At 40.8% G+C, this 19,225-nt stretch overlaps 2 protein-coding genes across 2 annotated transcripts; one reads left to right on the forward strand and one right to left on the reverse strand.

The window, feature by feature from the left end:
- Nucleotides 1–1,751: 1,751 nt before the first annotated feature.
- GCK72_007782 (uncharacterized protein) lies at nucleotides 1,752–11,268 on the forward strand (the record flags this gene model as incomplete). Its single annotated transcript, XM_053726444.1, has 9 exons — nucleotides 1,752–1,978; nucleotides 2,025–2,314; nucleotides 7,014–7,397; nucleotides 7,457–7,777; nucleotides 8,406–8,558; nucleotides 8,607–8,765; nucleotides 8,962–9,591; nucleotides 9,641–10,665; nucleotides 10,714–11,268. The coding sequence occupies 9 exons, from the start codon at nucleotides 1,752–1,754 to the stop codon at nucleotides 11,266–11,268; spliced, it is 3,744 nt and encodes a 1,247-aa protein (XP_053590638.1).
- A 1,069-nt stretch (nucleotides 11,269–12,337) lies between these two features.
- GCK72_007783 (uncharacterized protein) lies at nucleotides 12,338–15,236 on the reverse strand (the record flags this gene model as incomplete). The annotated part of the gene is made up of 6 exons (XM_053726445.1): nucleotides 12,338–12,494; nucleotides 12,588–12,883; nucleotides 13,437–13,668; nucleotides 14,693–14,859; nucleotides 14,930–15,022; nucleotides 15,072–15,236. The coding sequence occupies 6 exons, from the start codon at nucleotides 15,234–15,236 to the stop codon at nucleotides 12,338–12,340; spliced, it is 1,110 nt and encodes a 369-aa protein (XP_053590639.1).
- Between the last annotated feature and the right edge of the window lie 3,989 nt (nucleotides 15,237–19,225).

Genomic DNA, 19,225 nt, shown 5'->3' on the forward strand with positions numbered 1-19,225 from the left:
TAAGTGTGTGCGGCAAATTGCAAAAGTGGGCGGAGCCAAACCCACTTTATGTATGACAGACACAATTTGTTTATGATGTGGGGATGGACACTTGTAGACGCAGAGAAGGCAGGAGGAGGACTATTTGATTTGGAGAAACACCCCCAGACACCCAGCAACAATCGGTTGGACACCCTCGCCTTGGTTAGACACTCGCAATCGCGCTCCACCGAACTACGCGGAGGGTGTCGAGCGTTTGAATGCGACTATTCATATTCTTTGCAGTTTCTGGCCGATTCTTTGTTATTTTTTTTAATTTTTTGTGTTAATTAGTTCTGAAAAATTAAAATGTTGATGTTGGAAACATAATTATAAAATATTTATCGTGAATTTAGGGATTTATAGATTTTTTTTTGAAAAATTGCGTAAATTTAACAATTTTTAATCAAATTAACAAAATTTTTGTGCAGAAAATGAAGTTTTAATATTCTAGTCTATACCTTGAGTTAAAAACAAAAACCGTGCGAGATACTGTCTGTACTATTTAACTGACAACACCCTTTTCCCCTTATTTCCTCTCTCTCTCTCTGACAATCTTTGAGCCACCGTATCTCACCAGGTTGCGTAGCTATCAAAAATGTACTAATTACAAAAATGTAGCTCGTAAAATTCACTACATTTTACTAGTTGATAACTTTTTGATAGCTCCGCCCACTTTTGAGATATACGCGTTTGAAAATGGGTAGCTAAAAAGGAGGTCTGGGGTGTCGGCGGCGCGCATGTTCATCTTCGCTACCTCTCTTTAAAGACGCATAACTCAAAAGTGGGCGGAGCTATCAAAAAATAGTCAACTACAAAAGTGAAGCCCTATTTTTAATCTACAGAATGAATGAAAATTCAAAATTGTTAAATAATATTTGATATGTGTAAAAGGTGTCCAAATTTACCTTTCACTTTCAGTCAAACCTACACCAATTTTATTTTAAATTTGTTTTAAGAGCTTGTAACAATGCTCAAACTGTTTTAAACAAATGAAAAGGTATATGACTGTATAGAATGTACCTAGAGCTTCATTTTTGTAATTTACAATTTTTTTAAAGCTCCGCCCATTTTTGAGATATGCGCCTTTAAAGTTGGAAATTCGCTGAATTTGTCATTTTCAACGCCAAAATATGATTTTTACATCAAAATTACCAAAAAATTTCATTTATGTAAATGAAAACAATACAAAACTTAAATTTCCATGTCGGAAACCACATTTTTAGCAAAAAATTGGCCGAGAAGATTTCGGTCAAGGTGCACCACTATGAGAATGGGTACCAGGGTTCGATCCCTTTCTGTTTTTGAGTTATTTTATTTTGTAGATCAAGAGTAGCGCTATATTTTTGCAGTTGACAGTTTTTTGATAGCTAAGCCCACTTTTGAGATATGCGTCTTCAACGCATAAGAGACATGTCCCAATGTCAAGACACAGAGAAATATACATAGACAGACTGACGGTTTTTTGTGCTGCCGTACCAGTGTGTACGCGTTCTCCCTAACAGACAAACACACTCTTCTCACTAGTCAACCCATTCTTATCATTATTATATGAGCACCCGGGCTCGTTCTTTTTTGTCGTCAGAGAAGGTCTCCTCGATTGGTGCACTCTCTCGTCTTGAAATATGTACAGGTTTCCTCTCTCTCTCTCTCTCTCTCTCTCTCTCTCTCTCTCTCTCTCTCTCTCTCTCTCTCTCTCTCTCATAATTCTTAATAATTTTCCAGACCTCACTATGTCCGGAGACCAGTTCAAATGCCAAATATGCCGCCAATCATTCGACGATGCGGCTCTTCGCGAGGAGCACCAACGTAGCCGCCACAAGAGATCCTACAAATGTGATGAATGCGGAAAACGGTTCCCCAAACCAAGCAAGGCGACTGCTCACATCAAGACCCCCCACAAGAGCAACGCCAATTGGATAGAAGAATTCAATTGCAATATTTGCGGAGAATCTCGCACGTGAGTTATTGAAATTGGTTTATGTTAAACATTTATAAACCTTCAGAAGTCTCAAAGCTCTTCAAGAGCATTTCAAAAAGCGCCATTTCAATAATAAAAACAGCCAAGAATTTATGAATGCCTGGGCTGTTTACTGTAGAAAGACACTGCCAAAGAATCCACAGCCAAACTGTGGAGGAGAGCCAAGAGGGAGAGGCAGACCTTCAAAGAATCCCGCTGTCAATCAGCGAAGAGTGAACGATCAAGTTGAAGATGCAGAAAATCAAAATGGTGTTCAAGACAACATAGGAGACGATGATGATGGCAAACATGAGATGGACGCCAATGAAAGAGCTGGTGAGATTGTTTTGGAAGATGATTTTCCGTCAGAATGCTTCAAACTTTGTCTCGACGAGTTCTATGGCTGGGACCTACTACGGGTTGGATGGCAAGCCGGGATAAAGTGCCAAAAAACGCAAAAAAAACCGCAAATTAACTCACACTACAGTAACCAAGTTACACTGACAAACAGGATTGAGCCAAGTGCGGTGTAACTTGGTTACTGTATTTTTGTCACTGTATTTCAATCGACTACGAGTCGGGCTAGAATGACTTTTTTAAAGCAATTTTGGGGTTTTTGGCCCTTCATCCCGCCTCGCGGCACATGAACGAATGGACACCCGGTCAGTAGTAGGTCATTGTCATAGAACTCGCCGAGATCTACATTTTGGTATATTTTTCATCTCATAATATTGAGTTTGAAGTGAGTTACTCGGCAGGCCGGTTGACAGATGACAAAATCCATATGTTGCGACGGTTATTGGGCAGGTGAACCCCGAACCGACCGCAATGAGTGAGAGAGTGTGAACTTAGAAAGTTAACCAACACAGAATTATACAAACGGTTTATTAGAGCAATCTCAATAGGAGAAACACCATAGTTGGAGGAATCTCTTTATGCATTGTCGACGATGTTGTATCCTTGGCGTTGGTGATCGCATATGACTTGTCGATATGAGCAGTTGAGAAGAGATCCAGCAGCCGGTGTGAAGACGATTGACTTCCGATACTGATTGATAGCATTTCGATAGCTTATGTTGACATTGAAACGTGGCAAATGTCATCTTGATAAGAGTCTTAAGTTCGTTTCACGTGGTTAGTAGGCTAGGTAATTAACCTTTGAGAGTAACAATAAGTTCACCGTTGTATATTTTATAAATTACGTGGAAATAATCTACGAGTTAGATTGTACCAGTTGTGGCAATATAGCTGGGGCTATTATTGTCACGACACTGGGGGGCTGGGAAAAGAACTTCCGTAGTGGTAACGTAACGGAAGTTCGTTGCAGGACACCTCTGATTAATCAGAGGAAGAATTGCTGTCACTCGACGAAACGAGTGCTGTATTATGACCGACTGTCATTTTGGCCTTATCCGATCTGTCATCATACACTTCATTGGTTGTAATCCTGCCTTTCTTTATCTTTAGTGCTTGATCCAGAGCTCGTTTTTCAGAAATGGTTCTGTAGGCGATTCCTACAAGTTCTTGGAATGTTCGGTCTTTTTTATGATGCTTCATGAAGACGGTTCCCATGATTTGTTGTGGTAGCTTGCCAATGAAGGAATTGATGAAGATGGAGTCATCCAATGTGCATCCCTTACTTCTAAGCGAGTATGCTATGATGCTATATTTGTTTAGGTCCTTCTCCATATCCTCGAAACTGTCTTCGGAAAAAGTGAACTTGTTGAGCTGATGGATGAGATGTTGCTTAGTGTCCTTCTCTCTGTTGTACTGTCTCTCCAAGCCGTCCCTTAGCACATAATAGTCTTCTTCTGACAGAGTCACCGATCTTAACATCGACTTCACTTTCCCACTCAGGAGTTTCATGAGTAAGGCATGTTTAAGCGTCACCGGGATGTCATCTTTGTCATGAACCATAGAATTAAACAGCTGCATAAACATACTATAGTCGGCTGGTTCCCCGTCGAAAACTGGAACTGTGTTCATGACTGTGTAGACTGTGCTGTTGATTAGAGGATTCGAGCTTTCCTGGGAAACCCGAGGGTTCTGGCGACGGATAGGAGAGTCCACCGTATCGTTCTTCGGCGTCGATGCGGGTGGAAGTGGAGACGAGTTCTCCAGTGGTATTGGGAAGCTTTGACCAAGGGCGGAAGCGTCCGGTTGACCGATCGATGGCTTCGTGGCCTCACTCATAGTTGTCGGCTCGGTTTCTTCTTGTTTTTTCTCCGGCTTGTTTTGCCACAATGGTTGCCGGCTGATGACCTCATACATCATTTCCTGCATTTTCTGCGTGTTTTCCTGGATTGCTTGCATGTTGTCTTGCAGATTTTTGATGGCACGATTTGCCGTGGCAGATGATGCTTGCATGTTGTCTTGCAAATTTTTGATGGCACGATTTGCCGTGGCAGATGAATCCAAGAGCAATGTCTGAGTATGCTCGATTGCTCCGATACGTACAGCCAAATCATCCGCAAACTCGGCAATGTCCTGGGAGGCTTCGGATGATCCACGGTTGAGTATGTTGGACGGCGGGTGATCCGAGACATCCGAACTATGGTTGCTCTCGCAAGGCTTTGTTGAGTTCGGTGGGTGTCGACCTGTATTCGACTCGAATCCTTGATGCAACTGATCCGATTGATCGATTGCCTTCTGAACCGATTGTTCAGGGTTACGCCGTTCGGGGTGTTCCTGATTCGGAGCGATTCCATCGGTTGTCTGCGCACTTCCTGGAGCCAGTCCATTGGATGGTGGTGGTGGTGGTGTTCCTGGGGTCGCCGAAACGCGTCCAGATCGGAAGTTGTTCACCGTCGTTGTCACGTCTCCGATGAGCGCTATTAGCTGATTGACTAGCCCGCCATGTCCCCGAGATGCCAGATGGTTCGATATTTCAGCCCGATTGGCTTCAAACACATTCTTCGCACAAAGATTTTTGTTGCTCTTGAGCAGATCGATCGCATTTTCCGGGAGACCCTCGATTAGGGCCAGTTGATTTAGCAGTTGAGCCAGATACCCGTCGAGTACGGTGATGTTTTGGGTGTTTCTCTCAAGTGCCAGAGCACGGTTAGCAAGAGAGACGAGCGTTCTGGTTCGAGTTAACTCACGGGTGGTACTCCACTTAATTGTTTTCATGGTCACCGGATTCCGTTTCTCGCTCTTCTTCTTGTTCTTGTTAGCCATGGTTGGTTGGTAGGTTGGATGTTGTCGATGTGGTCGACGAGTCGATGAAGACTGATATTGTTATGTCGAATCTTCATCCTTATATACCCAATATCCATGCCCTCCTTTTTCTTGACCTTGCTCTGGTTTGCTAACCTTGATAAAATAGAGAGATAAGACTTGCGTGCTCTCTTTGTGACGTGGTTCCGTGAAATTATTGATTTCACGAGATTTTATCTTTCATTTTTAATACATACTAATGACTCGACGTGTCACTGTTATCGGTCATCGCATTAGGATTCTGTATGAATCATTGACGTTTCATAGCCATCAAAAACGTAGCTGAGATTCCTATTACTGTGTTGCTTCACATCGTTGGTTTCCGTAACGTTTCACGGGTTGTTATGCTTTGAGGTCCTCGTTGGAGAACATTTGCGGAAGGTGTACAGTCGGCTTCCTGTCAGTTGCAAAGTTCCTGATCTGTCACCTCGTCTTCTCGCTGATCCTGCTACTTTGGGCCCTTTCACGGAATCAACGATACGACGGGAGATAGACCATCCTCAAGATGTAGTATGTCGGTGGTGGTGATTCTGTGGCTATCGATGTGAGATTTTCGGTGAATCTCCAGAATCTGAATCTAGACCACGCTATTTGTTTCCGATCTGACGTTTTCATCACCACATCTTTTCTCTAATTTGTCACAAAAATGACTCTCTATGAGCACCATTTTGCTTTCTTGGCTTTTACGTTAGACACCGATTGTGCTCTTAGCACCGATTGTGCTCTTAGCACCGATTGTGCTTTTATCAGAATAAACCTCCGTTGAATTCAATTCTGATGTATCTACGGATGAGCAGAGAACCTCTATGATAATATTCAATGCAATCATTGGATTGGATGAATACGATAATTCATAGTTGGTAGGAACAAGACTGTGCTTTGAGAGAATGACCAACAGATTTTAGTGGTGGTTCATGAATAAGGTCTGTTTCACGATTGAGAAACTTCTCTAGTCTCGCTGGGAATAACGTCAACGATATGGCGTCCTACCAGTGAACTGTATGTTGCCACTCGTTCGGATCCCACTCGAACCCATACAGAAACTTGGTGAACAACGACTTTGCTCACGATGATGCACTCTTTGGATAAGAGGTTGGAAACTCTACGATAGAGTCTAGATTCCCTACGATAAGAGAAAGTTTTCCTTCGAGTAAGGAGATCAGAAGTCATCCGCCAGGATCTACTCTACCGATTTTACGTTCGATTCACGAAATCCTAGTTGAATAACTTTCGAGCTCTGCATTCTCTCACCCCACCAAAGTTCGATTAACTCTGGTCGATGCACCATGTTGCGACGGTTATTGGGCAGGTGAACCCCGAACCGACCGCAATGAGTGAGAGAGTGTGAACTTAGAAAGTTAACCAACACAGAATTATACAAACGGTTTATTAGAGCAATCTCAATAGGAGAAACACCATAGTTGGAGGAATCTCTTTATGCATTGTCGACGATGTTGTATCCTTGGCGTTGGTGATCGCATATGACTTGTCGATATGAGCAGTTGAGAAGAGATCCAGCAGCCGGTGTGAAGACGATTGACTTCCGATACTGATTGATAGCATTTCGATAGCTTATGTTGACATTGAAACGTGGCAAATGTCATCTTGATAAGAGTCTTAAGTTCGTTTCACGTGGTTAGTAGGCTAGGTAATTAACCTTTGAGAGTAACAATAAGTTCACCGTTGTATATTTTATAAATTACGTGGAAATAATCTACGAGTTAGATTGTACCAGTTGTGGCAATATAGCTGGGGCTATTATTGTCACGACACCATATTAGAATCACCAAAAGTTATCAGGAATCTCATAACAATTCTAGAAATTTCATTCGCCGTACGTCGTGATGATGATCTCCATGATACGGCGGTGAATCAGCCAACCTCTGGAGGAAAGAAAAGATCGAAAGGTAGACCGCTAAAGTATCGCGGTGACGGGAAGCCCAGAGGGAGAGGCAGACCGCCAAAGTACGCAACGGTCAACCATCAAAGCGTGGAAGAAGAAACAAATGGAGACAACATAGGAGACGATGAAGGTGGCGAGCATGAGGTGGAAGCCAATGATATTTTGGAAGACGTGCGTCGTGATGATGATCTCCATGAAGCCGATCCCACTGACCTCCCGCTCCGCGAAGAGTCCGAAAATCGCGTTCGAGTTCCAGATGATGCCGGAGAGGAAGATGTCGTCAATTTGAACAGATCACCAGGTGAGTAGAGAGGAAGAAAAAAAAACCAAGCAAAAAATAAGAAATTTCAGTAAATTCAGCAGTGCACGTCGTCCCCGTTCCTCAGAGTCTTGAGGCGGTATTGCCAAAGAATCCGGCGGTCCCGCAGCCTAACTGTGCAGGAAAGCCAAGAGGAAGAGGCAGACCGCCAAAAAATCGCTGTAGCGGGAAGCCGAGGGGAAGAGGCAGATTTCCAAAGACTCCCGCTGTCGATCAGCGAAGAGTGAACGATCAAGTTGACGATGCAGAGATTGTAGAAAACCAGAACAATGCTCTTGACGACAATGGTGGCGAGCATGAGATGGAAGTCAATGAAATTTTGGAAAACGGAATGGAAAGCGCTGGTGAGATTTTAGAGCAAAGTGAGAATATGTAGAAGACGTTGATGCAGAAGGAAAAGAGAAACTTATTTGAAACTTTTGGAGAAATGTTAAATTAAGAGCAAAATTTGCTTCAAACTGAAACTGATAGATCTCGACGAGATCTGGGCTGTGACATACTACACGCTAGTCTTTAATGGGCCGCGTGCCGAGCTTGAATGGCTTTTCGGCCTTTTCTGCGTTTTTTGCACTTTATCCCGGCCAGCGGTACATTAACAAGACGAAAATTCTTGACAAAAAAAACCCTGAAAATTCAAAAATAAGTTCCAAGAAAATTGTCTAGAAAATTAGTTTCTCATATGCAAAAATTTTGAAATTGTATGAAAACTGTACAGATCCACTGAAACCTGTTTCTGGGTACAATTCTTCTGTGTCCATTAATTATTATTTCAGTAATACACAAAAATCGAAAAATATCCGAAAATGTTGAGCCAAAATTATTTGAACAGCCCTTGTCACAACTATAGAACTTGCCGAAATCTACATTTTGGTATATTTTTCAGCTCATAATATTGAGTTTGAAGTAACGCCCGGTTGACAAGTATGATATGAGCCACATTAGAATCACGCAAAGTTATCAGGAATCTCATAACAATTCTTGAAATTTCAGCCGTCGTACGTCGTGATGATGATCTCCATCAAGCCCATCCCACTAACCTCCCGCTCCACGAAGAATCCGAAAATCGTGTCCGAGTTCCAGACGGACTTCTGTTGGATCATGATGCCGGAGAGGAAGATGTCGTCAATTTGAACAGATCACCAGGTGAGTAGAGAGAAAGGGAAATCCCAAGCAAAACATAAGAAATTTCAGTAAATTCACCTGCGCGACAACCGGAGAACCATGAGGCGTCTTTGGAAATTGGAAATGGAGCTCACAATGAGGTTGCTCTTGATCCAGAATTCGATGAGATTATCGGAGGTGATGATTATGGCGATAAGGAGGACAACATCAATCTGAATAATCTTCAAGGTAAGTGGCCGCATCTGTTTTGTTTGGGAGGCACTTGCAGGGTGAAGTTAGTATAACTTTGATATAGCAGCCCGATTCGTGTCAATGTTAAAAAATTTTCAAATTATTTTTTATTAGATTTCTGTAAGTTGTAGCTTAGGTTATCTCTTCAACGGAAACATGAGACAACTGAAATAAAGATCACACGAATTTTCAGCAATCCCATCTCCAGAAGTAACCGATTCCGATGTTCACCCAAATCCAGCCCCACAACTTGGATTTTCTGAAGCGACAAGCAGCCATTGGGAGCCACCGGTCATCGCGGAGAAAAGCAGATCTCGTCCATTGACTCGAGGATCGGACGACAGACAACGAGTCCACAGAGCTCGTGAGACAGTCAGATTCAGATACCTTTCTCCTGAACACACGCCAATCAGTGACGAAAATCGTGGTTCCAAGAATCGCGGATCAGAGTCTCATGGATGGAACGACCGAGTCTACAATAATGAGCAGAGCTCATCTGAAGCGGGATCAGTCAGACACACGAATCGCAATCGAGAAACTGGAGAAGCTCGTGATCGGACTAGGTTCACCTACCCCCGTCTCCGTCAAGATGAGCTGAGTTCTCCTGACGCCTCGCCAGACAGGAGCACATATCGGGATGGACGAGAAAGCAGAGCCTCTGAGTCAACCGGAACCGCCTACCACCGCGGATACGATAATGAGTCAAGAAGCTCATCCGGAAGCTATCGTGATTCTCGGATTTTCCAATCCCGTGATCGTTCTCTATCCACCTACCGCTGCGGATACGAGAATGCGCAGAGATCTTCTGGAAGATCACTAACCAGTGACTCAAATCGTGACGGACAAACTCACCAATATTTTGCTCGATCCAGATCCCCCTACCGACGTGGAAACGAGAATGAGCCAGGCTCATCCGGACGCTATGACAAACTTCGCGATTCTCGGACTCATCAAGCTTTTGATCGGAGCAGACCCAGCTATCGCCGCGGATACGAAAGCGGTCAGAGATCCAGGGACCCATATCAAAATGGCCCACCTCACCAATCCCGCCATCGCTCCAGATCCACCGACCGTCCCGGATTGTATGACACACTTCCAGATTCTCGGACTCACTCATCAAGCTTCCGATTGGACAAGAGATCAGAGATCTCATGGAATACTTCCTGATCGGGCCAACAACACCTACCGTCTCGGATACGAGAACGAGCCAAGCTCATCCAGAAGCTATGACGTTTCGATCAGCGACAGATCCACCAACCGCCGCCAAGACCATCGTGATGATCCCAGCTCTTTTGAAACTTTGCCGCCAAAAAGATCTAGAATTGCAGGTCCTCCAGTGATTACTCTGGAAGATGATTCGGATGATGACATCAAGTGTTTTGATGGCGATTATCAAAGATCCATCTTCAACTCCATCGCTACGGAAAGAAGCGACTCCAGAATGCCAAGGAGCTATGAAAACGGTAAACCTCAGGAAGCTCGGCAGAAAGAAAGAGCAGCTAAAAGAACTGAATTGAGTGCTGCACACAGAATATTTGAAGAGCAGAGATTAGGATTGAACCGCTCCACTAGAGACAGATCCATCAGCCGGACGATCAGGGAAAGATCCGCCAGCCGCACTAACCGCCGTGACTATCGTGATGATCCCAGCTCCTTCGAAACGTCGCCGCCAAAAAGATCTAGAATGATGGACCTTACACCTTCTGTGATCACTCCGGAGGACTCAGATGGCATCTTCTGTCTGGAGAGCACCATCTGCAACATGCTCTACTTGGACACCCGCCACAACAAGATCTTCAAATCAGTCAGAGATCCCACCGGATTAAAGGAGATCCTCGAAAAGAGCAGCCATGTAAGATGGCCAAGCGTCGGAGAAGCGTTTGAGAAATTGATGGAGGTAAGACTTTACAAAGAATAACTCTTCATACCTCTTTTGTTTTTTCAGAAGCTCGAGCCTCTCGTCAGCTTGGAACCTATTCGGTTCTTCGAGAAGCGTAAAATTGAATGTCGACGTGGTCACGAGTTGCCAGAAAAACGAGGAGAGCAGAATGAACCTGGACAGACGAAGTGCTCCAGTCTGGTCAAGCCTCACTGCTCCGCAACATTTGAGCAAATCTTTGGGCTCCGCTTCATGGAAACTTTATACTCGCCTTTCTGCTTTCAGTGTCTTGAAGGAGTGTTCAAGAAAACCGTCATCACTCCCTATGGCCGTTACCATGTGATGTTGATAGATGGCTCCAAGAGCTCCAAGATTCAGGAGCTCACTTCAGAATCTTTAGTGGAGATGTATGGAAGCCGTTGGAAAGTTGTCTCTTTTGTCGAATGCCTTCCACACCAAATGGAGAAGGACAAAGATGGATATTTTGTGGCATGGACCAGGAATGAGACGGGGGAGGGATGGACGTCTAAAAAGGAGAGATTCGTAGAGAAGATGGAGAAGGAGATGATCGTGTTTAGGGATCATAATGTGAAGACGATGGTTTTTGAGAAGATTGAATAAGTTGTTTTAAGTTTTTGAGCAATTTTTAATTATTTTACTGTTTGCTGATCGTTGTCTCGGTTGTCTCTGATCATTCTCCAGCTTTACACATTTCTTCATCATATTTTCTGTTACCTCGTTTCGTGTTGTTTTCATTTTCCTCTTTCGATTATTTATCTTATGTTTTCCGTTTCAAGTTTTCTTGATTCCTACTTCTCTGATGCCCAGTTTTGTACTTCCACCATAACTCAACCTTCTCTTTGTTACTCTGCTCCACAATTGTCTCCAGATGTTCTCTACTCTCATTTTTAGCATGTTATGTTTTGGTTCTCTCAGATTTTTTCACTTGATTTTGTTTTTTTCCCGTCAAATCCAGATTATTGTGTTGTTTCATTTTTTTTACCTATTTTTTCTGTTTTCGAAGTGATGAGCAATAAATGCATAATTTTAAACAAAAAGTGTTTTTAACTACCATATAATACAGGTGAGAGAAATTTCTTAGACGATTGATAACTTCTTTGGATGTACCCGTACAAAAAAGTTGTCAACTTTAAAAATGAAGCTCTATTTGTGATCTGTATAGTCCATAAACAATCAATATTGTGAAACTATCAGGGATACCGTCTCACAGTCACAAATGTGACCATTTTCAACTAAAAACTACAAGTGTCGCATTCTTTATGACCATTCTTTATTATCAGTATTGTAATTTACTGTGTACTTTTACAAGATTTGATTGTTAATTTGTTTTTTTTTGGAATTTGTTATTTTGACAGATGTTCATGCAACATTTTATCTGTTCTACTCTCCTTATCCATAAGTGTTTATTTTCATGTTTTTCTGAATGATAATTTTTCTATTGTTCTCTTCATTTGTTTGATACGTTTTGAAGCTTATTAATAAAGTTGAATGAACTAAAAGAAAAAATCGGAGTGAGACATTTAAAAAAATCCAATCTGTGGAATAAAAAATAAGATCAATAATATTTATTTCTTTTTTCAAATAAAAATCCAAACACGTATCCGCATAATTCCATAAAATAACCCGTTGTGCAAAATGAGACATATAAAATATCAGAAGGCAAGAACAATTATACACCGACAGGGGCGGGAAGCTTCTTTTTGATTTCTCTCGCGAGACGACGACGTTCTCCGTGATTTCGGAGCCATGACTCGACGCGGATGAGCATGTGACCAAAGGTTTGTCGGTATCGGGAGCTCATGACACAGTAGAGGAGGAAGTCGACGCTGGAAAAAGGAAGGGGACGTTTGGTAACTGGGAACCGATTTGATATCGATGGTATCGATGATATCGATGATATCGATGATACCGATACTCACCTGCAATTAATAAGTGACAAGAAATCCAGCAGCTCCGACAAATTCTTATAAATATAAATGTTGACATCCCCAGTGTACAGCCCATTCAACAACGCCAGAAAGCCCTGAGGCAGTTCTGTGACCAGAAAAACCACTAGCATAATTATAAGCATGTACGTGGTCCTATCGGGTACTGTAGTCTTTTTGACGTGCTTCCGGAAGCTTTTCGAGTAGAGATAATTGCGTTTCTCGTCGGTTTGACGGAGTTTTAGGACCAGGGCAATGGTGAACCAGAGGAGGAGAGCACATGGGATGGCCTGGAAGTAAGGGGGAGTTTAACAACGGTAACAATGGTTTTAAAGTGTCTATGACGTTTTGAAACCGACTATTTACTGAAAATTTTGCTAAACTTGCTAAATTTGGGTCCCGCCACAAAATCCACCGGGGTACTGTAGGCGTGGGTTTTAGCGAAGCCTATTATCGTTGCAAGTCTAGCTTTTTATCAGGAATCTAATCTAAAAATTACGGGAAAAACAAAATTTCGAAACATTTCTAAAATCGTCTACCAATAATTGTAGCATAACTCAATTGGAATTAGTCCGAAACTGAAAATGCTTAAATTTTTGGAATCAGCTCATCGAGACGCTTCAAATGACTATAATCATGACTAGGTTTGGTGAATTTTCGAGGTCTATGCGCCTTTAAACTGGGTTACCGAAGTTTTCGTGTTGATACCCAACTTTCTTCAAACCTAGGCATGTTTATACTCATTCGAAGCGTCTCAATGAGCTGAATTCAGAAATTCAAGAATTTTTCAGTTTTAGACTAAATACAACCGAGTTATGCTACAAATTACGACACAACACTCACCTTCAAAACCACAGCCAACATCCACAAATTGAATTTGAAGAACGCGCACGAGTACGTGGAAAAATTCAAGCTATATCGAACTTCTTTCGGAATACTCTGTCCACTGAGTCGGAGCACTTCGGATACTGTAGCCGTTTCAATTTCAGACGTATCGATTTCGTAGATTTTGTGGAGGACGAGTGTCGGAAGGCAGACGATTGACATCACCACACTGACGATGGCGAAGACTTGCCTGAAGGATAGTTTGGTTTTTAAATTTAATGATTTTTAAATTTCCAAAAACTGATTTTCAAAACAAAATATATTTGAACAAAATTGCTTGTCCTAAACAATTCAAAAAATTTTTTTTTCAAAATTCACAAACTTTGAGATAACGTCACAGACTTTTTACACAATTGATCAATTTCAAATGTATATACAATCTGTAGATCAAACCTAAACCTCCATTTTTGTTGTTGACAACTTTTTGATAGCTCCTCCCACTATTGAGATATGCGCCTTTAAAGATTGATAGCTGGAGGCGAGTTGAGAAAAAGCGCAGAGAAGCTAGCGTCTTTAAAGGATCATATCTCAAAAATGGGCGGAGCTATCAAAAAGTTGTCAACTAGTAAAATGGAGGTCTAGGTTTGATCTTTAGACTTTTAAAAAATTAACATTATAGGTCTCCATGGGACTATTTGACGGGCTCTCAAGTTTTGGCATTTTCAAAAAACTTGAAAAAAAAATTCTAGATGAAAGATGTGAGAATGTTGCGGTAGTGAAATATCCCAGTTTCAAGACATCCTAGTTTCGTAATGTTTGATTTTAAAAGATTTTTGTTTAAAACGTTTAAAACCGGTTTGAAAAGCAGAGACGTTTTATAACGGGTCTGATTGACACGAACGTTTCAAAACTACCAAAAAGATAGTTTTGAGGGTAGGGACGTTCTGAAACTACCTGGCATTGAGACGTTAAGGAGCGGGACGTTTCAAAACTGGATTCGTGAACCAGAACGCTTCACAACCACCCGGAAACAAGATTGGGGCGTTTCGGAACAATCTGTTAACCGGTTTCGAAGGTCAGACCGTTTTGAAACGGGTGTCACCGATTAGAACGTTTTAAAACTACCCAAAAGGATGTTTTGAGAAAAGGGACGTTTCAAAACCACCCAGAAACAATGTTAGCAACTTTTCGATGACAGGTTTTCAACAGTCTAAACGTTTTAAAATGGGTATAGGGACGTTTCAAAACCATCCCCCTTCTAAAAAAACACCTACCACGAGTTCCTCGGTTGTAACCATTTGCTATGAATGTTCCCCAACGCTTGCCACCGGATAAATGCCAACACACCGCCCATGTAAAGTGTGATAGCATGAAGTGTCATTGATGACCAGACATGGAATTTGAGGAACACTAACCATATGTAACTATAACCGTGGTCGGTCTGAAAACTAAAATATATTTTTGTAATTTTTCAAGTTTACCTCATAAAACCGGAATCTCATCAGGTATACACTATAAGATGTCATTGTGATGACGTCACAGAAGGCTACAGCAGTCAAGACACTATTCACTGCGCAGCGACGCATTCTGGGGCGGGATAACACCTGGAATTGAAAATAATAGGGTTTTTGAAAAATAACTACTGTTACTCACCGCAATATGAATCGCATTACTCAACACTCCAATTATACATATAAAAAGGCATGCGTATCTGTGAAAATACGTGTAGAAGCTCTGGAATTGCTCGAGGGCGTCGATGAGACCGGACACGGCGGGGTCCTGCGGGTCGAATAGTGTTCCGCCCTCATCTTGACACATAACACCTGCAAATATTTTTGAAATTATAAACAAAATTAGATGTTTGAGGTTCGGAAATCACAAGGAAATGGAAGATGTGCAAAAAGTCTGACCGGTTAAGTGTGAGAAGTTGGTGTTTAAGTGATCAGACATCGGGATTTGACTTTTTTGGTTTTTGGTAAGGAAGGGTACCCGGAAAAATAAGTATGGTGTTGCTCAGAACAAAAAATGCCCAAATGTGACCGCTGGGGTACCTGCTGACTGTCTTTAAAGGCGCATATCTCAAAAGTGGGCGGAGCTATCAAAAAGTTGTCAACTACAAAAATGTAGCCCCAGACTTGATCTACCAGATAAAATATACTAAAAACAGAAAAAAATCAAAAATTTAAAAAATTTACCCCCGAGCGGGATCGAACCCTGGTACCCATTCTCATAGTGGTGCACCTTGACCAAAATCTTCTCGGCCAAATTTTTGCTAAAAATGTGATTTCCGACATAAAAAATTAGGCTTTGGATAGTTTTTATCGTCAGAAATGGAATTTTCGGGTTAATTTGATGTAAAAATCACATTTTGGCGATAAAAATGACCAAATTAGACTAAATTTTTGCGAATTTCCACTTTTAAAGGCGCATATCTCAAAAGTGGGCGGAGCTACTGGAAAAGTTTTCAACTATGAAAATCAAAGACCTTTGTTTTATAAGATAATATAAAATTCAAAAAAATCTGAAGAAAAAAGATTTTAGAGGGTTTTCAAAAATAGTCAATATTTCTCTCCAAATTGAGAGTGAAAATGACTGAAAATGTGCAAAAACTTGTTTAATTATGGAAATAATAAAAATTTAACAAATGCAATTTCAAAAACTTCAAAAAAACGCAAAAAACTTCATTAAGAATAGCCTAAAAATGTTCCAAAAAAAGTTTATTTTAATAATATTTTTTAAAAACTGACATTTTTGAAACTTTGCTACAAAACAAATTTTTGAGCAAATTATGAAGTTTGTATTTCATATTATAGAAAAAGTCTCGCTCTCCATTTTTGTAGTTGACAACTTTTTAATAGCTTCTCCCACTTTTGAGATGTGCTCCTTTAAAGACAGGTAGCTAGAAAAGAGAGTGCGCGCCGCCGACACCCCAGACATCTTTAAAGGCGCATATCTCAAAAGTGGGCTGAGCAATCAAAAAGTTGTCAACTACAAAAATAGAGATCTAGATTTGATCTACAAAACGGTATAAGATTCAAATAAACTAGACTGGAAGAATTTTTGACTCCATCCCATTCAAAAAATCACTTAATTTTTTCTAGTATGTTTTTCGATCTTCCCTCCCAATATCATGACGTCCAATAGCATTGAATAGCTAATTGACGAAGGGTAATTAATTATTTATAATTGATCCCATTTATCTAATTTGTAGAGATGAAAGTCAAAAATCATATTTTTTGCAACAAGTTCTAAAAGTCCAAAAAGTCTCAAAAAACTAAAAACTAAAAATAAAAAATGTAAATAACATTCGCATATCTTCCGTCATCAAAGCCATCTCTTCCAAAAACACACACTTTCATTAGAGAAACTGAAAAAAAGGAAAAAAGAGGGGAAGAGGCGGAAAATATGTAAATTTTATGGGCGGTTCCAAGGAGAGCAAACGTCGGGGGATAGATTAGTTCCGGAGTGTGGAAAGGAGAGCCTCAGGTTATGGATGTACTCGAGAAGAAAAGAGGAAAAGAGGTTGAAGGACTTTTCGACGACGGCAATGTCAGAAACATACATAAGTTCCTCTGAAAGAATAAAGAATCGAAAATCTTGCGAAACTTCCGCGTAAGATAATTATATATTGAGGAAGCCAGGAGAGATTTATAAAGATTACTTTGTGGTTTGGTCGGGGACGTTTCGCAACGGCATAATTGGTGGCCTAGAAACCCAAATTCTTGATTTTCTCGGTTATGAAAAATAACACGAAATCGATAAAAATGTAAAACTTCCTGAAAAATTCGAAAAAAAATTTATTGGCCGAGAAAATTTTTTGGTGGCCTAGAAACCCAAATCCTTGATTTTCTCGGTTATTTCTCAAAATTGTGGTGTTTTTCCACTTTCAGAAGGTCCTGATCATCAAAACACATGATTTTGTAACGGTAGCCTAGAAAACCAATTGGTGGCCTAGAAACCCAAATTCTTGAAACCAGGTTGTTTTGGAACAGAGTTTCAGAAGCCAAGAATTATTGAATTTTTTCAATTTTCATAAAACTTTTTTTCGAACTTTTTTCCTTTTTTTCACATAGGTTTGTTTCCCAATTGAAAACGCGCCAAAGGTACCCCAGCCAGTAACAATTTTGAATTCAGAAAACGCGTCAGAGGTGCGCCAGCCTCTCCTGATACCGGATATTCTGAAAGGTACCCCCCGACAGTTATGAAACTGGATATTCAAAAATTCTGAAAAGCGCGCCAAAGGTGCCCCAGACGACTCAAGACATTTTGAAACTAGGACATTTCGAAACTAACCACCGTTTTGAAACCGCGGAAAAAAAACAAAACAAAAATTCCAGAATAATATCACATCACTCCCAATATTCTCAGACTTCCGTCCTATTTTTCGTTCTTTTCATGATGAATCCACACAAAAAAAACGAAAATTCGAATGAAAATTTATGCGCTATTCATCACTTGTGTTTTGTGTTCCCCCTATCATTACTCACGTTTTTGGACGAATTTCAGGAATTTTCGAATGAACTTTTTGTTATTTTTTGTGATAAGGGAGGTAGGCATAAGGAGTCGAAAATCTGAGAATCGGGGGTGCCTCTGACGCGTTTTTGATAACTTTTAAAATACTCGTCATCAGGCTGGAGTACCTCTTGGTATCAAAACTATCTGGGGCACCTCAGGCGCGTTTTTCAAAATTTTCAAAATATCCAATATAAGTACTTATACTGGTGCACCTTTGGCGCGTTTTTGATAACTTCAAAATACTCGGCATCAGGCTGGAGTACCTTTCACGCGTCAGGAGTATACCGCTGTCAAAACTGTCTGGTGCACCTTTGGCGCGTTTTTAGATTTTCAATCTATTCGGTATCTGGTACCTGTGGTGAGCTTTTCCCATTTTAGAATATCCGGTATCAGGAATGGCTGGCGTACTTTTGACGCGTTTTTCAGAAATCTGGAAAATCGAGAAAAACTAAGGAAAAAAGTTGAAAAAAAAGTTTTTTGAACATTCAAAAGTATCGAATTTCTTGAATAAAAACGAAAAAAACCAAAAAAAAAGGTCACTTCGGAAACTCACTTTTCTAAAAAACTTGGTTTCAAGAATTTGGGTTTCTAGGCCACCACTACAAAATTCTGTTTTTTGATGACCAGGACCTTCTGAAAGTGGGAAAAACATTAAAAACTTGGAAAAAACCGAGAAAATCAAGAATTTGGGTTTCTAGGCCACCAAAAAAATTTTCTCGGCCACCAAATTTTTTTTCGGAATTTTTGAAAACGTGACATTGTTATCGATTTTGTATTATTTTAGACTAAAAAGCTCAAAAGGATCAAAGATATAATACCAGATAATATTTTCAGCCATTTTCAGCCAAAAGTGTATGTGACGTGGTTACACATAATCCGTCCATCCCCCCTTTTGGAGGACTTCTCTTCCTTCTACGTTTGATGATTTATTATCAAAAAGAAGCAGTGGAGAATGAAAATGAGATTAGAGACTCAGTACAAAGATTAGAACATGTTTTTTTCTTTTTTCGTCAAGAAAATTAAGAATGCAGGAGTTTTTTGAATTTTTGATCAGTTTCAAAGTTCAGAGAAAAGGGGAAAATAGAAGTAGAGAGTGGGGGACGAAAATGAGAATGAAGAAAATAAGTTGAAAATGTGTTTTCTCAGTTTTTCAAAAAATTGTGCATTTCGTCGTGAGATATGGCGCATCTACAGCAGTGTGTCTTCTCGAGACGGTCTCGAGAAAATTCTCGAGAAAATTCTCGAGAGAGTTCTCGAGAATTTCTCGAGAATTCTCGAGAAATTTTTCTCGA

This window comes from Caenorhabditis remanei, chromosome II (assembly GCF_010183535.1).
Source record: "Caenorhabditis remanei strain PX506 chromosome II, whole genome shotgun sequence".
In the NCBI taxonomy this organism is placed as follows: Eukaryota; Metazoa; Nematoda; class Chromadorea; order Rhabditida; family Rhabditidae; genus Caenorhabditis; species Caenorhabditis remanei.